General features: G+C 47.7%; 1 protein-coding gene across 1 annotated transcript; it reads right to left on the bottom strand.

Moving 5' to 3' along the window:
- Window positions 1-337: 337 nt before the first annotated feature.
- LOC127796931 (uncharacterized) lies at window positions 338-973 on the bottom strand. The gene has a single exon (XM_052329331.1). It carries the CDS (start codon window positions 971-973, stop codon window positions 338-340), a length of 636 nt encoding a protein of 211 aa, XP_052185291.1.
- Window positions 974-1,648: the final 675 nt, after the last annotated feature.

Genomic DNA, 1,648 nt, shown 5'->3' with positions numbered 1-1,648 from the left:
TTACTGTTGGATCCTCTGCCGCATCCTGTCGTGTTAGATGAAACACTCTTCCTTGATGTGCTCTGGCATTCCCGGACGTCCCCTGGGGTTGACTTATCAGTCGCGGCTTGGGACAGTCCTTTGCGAAATGGCCCGTCTACTGGCAGTTGAAACAAGTAATTCCTTTCTTTGGGCAGTTTTGGTTGAGATACCCTATTTCTCCACAATTGTAACACCCCTTTGTCCCGAGCTGGTACGGCCTTCCTGGGTGCTGCTTCTGGCATTTTGCGCATGGGGTACCAGGCTTGAATTTCGGCTTCTGGGGTTCCAGCTTCTTGCCGGCTCTATGACTGCTCCCCTACTGAATTTCTCCTTGGATAGCGTCAATCCAGCTCAGGTTAGCCTTGGTGGTATAGGCTTGCAGCACCGCTTCTGCATAGGTCTGGGTACTTGCACTACTCAATGCCCTCTGAAGTTTTAGATTTAACCCTCCCAAAAACTTCTGAGCCTTGATCCTTTCGTCTCCTTCGTAAATCGCCATGTATCGGATCAATCGATTGAAAGCGTCCTCGTACTGGGCGACAGACATGTCTCCGGTCTGTCTTAACTCCATGAACTCTCTTTCTTTTTTCATCCTTAAATTTAGAGGGAAGTACTTCTCGTTGAAGAGTTCCTTGAATCTTTCCCAAGTGACGTAAGGTGCCCTGGCTCGAGGGGTCATTGTTCTCTTGACTCCTCTCCACCATCTGTCTACCTCTCCTTGCAACATAAAGGTGGCACAATTAACTTTCTCTTCTTCGCTGCAGTGAAGGTGATCCAGCAACTTCTCTGTTTGCTCGATCCAAAATTCCCCTTCACTGGGGTCGGCACCAATTTTCCCTTGAAAGACGGGAGGGTTCTGCCGTCGGTACAAGTCAAGCATGTTGGCCACGTGACCATCCCTGGAGTGAGTCTCGTGTATGAGAGCCACCACACCTCCCAAAATTCGCTCCATCTGATCCAGTCTACTACTCCCGGTTTCTTAGCTAGAGTTGCCTTCTGGGTGTCCACTTGTGTTTCCTTCGGTGTTGCCAACTTGTGGGTTGGACGTCCTAGGCCCAACTGCTAACCGTCTTTGAGTGTTCACCATCTGAAAGAAAAGTAGCATCCTAGATTAGAGAACATGATCTTGCCATCCGATTACCTCTATTGATATTATACATTCAGCTGCAAAATGTTATATGTACATGCTACATAGTCCCATAGATTACAGACAACACTGTATGTAAATAGTTAGGGGGGTTTCTGAGATGGGTCTATTTTAGTCCTGATGACCTCCAGACCCAAATGTTCTTTTCATCATCAGATTCATATGGGGGTGCCTCGGGGTCGTTCATCATCACTTTTGTCTCTTCCTCGTCTTCAGAGTCGGTGTCCTTGAACTCAAGAAGGTCATCCTCGGCCCAGAATATGGGTATGTTGTCTTCTTCTTCTTCTGCTTCTATTGGATCTGCCATTTCTTCTACTTCATCTGGCTCAATTGGGTTTTCCATACCTTCTCCTTCTTCCTCTAGCGGTTCCTCCATGTCTTCATCGTGTTCCTCCATTGGTACTGGCTCGTACATTTCTATGAGTAGCTTGCAAACACGTGCGCAATAAAGGCAGAATTCGGGGAACTGTTCGCCTTGAT

Source organism: Diospyros lotus, chromosome 3 (assembly GCF_014633365.1).
Source record: "Diospyros lotus cultivar Yz01 chromosome 3, ASM1463336v1, whole genome shotgun sequence".
Classification (NCBI taxonomy): Eukaryota; Viridiplantae; Streptophyta; class Magnoliopsida; order Ericales; family Ebenaceae; genus Diospyros; species Diospyros lotus.
This window is presented reverse-complemented; position numbering and strand designations above follow the sequence as displayed.

Excerpts from the sequence above, each read along its gene's own strand:
- LOC127796931 (XM_052329331.1), bottom strand. The coding sequence starts at position 973 with ATGGAGCGAATTTTGGGAGGTGTGGTGGCTCTCATACACGAGACTCAC.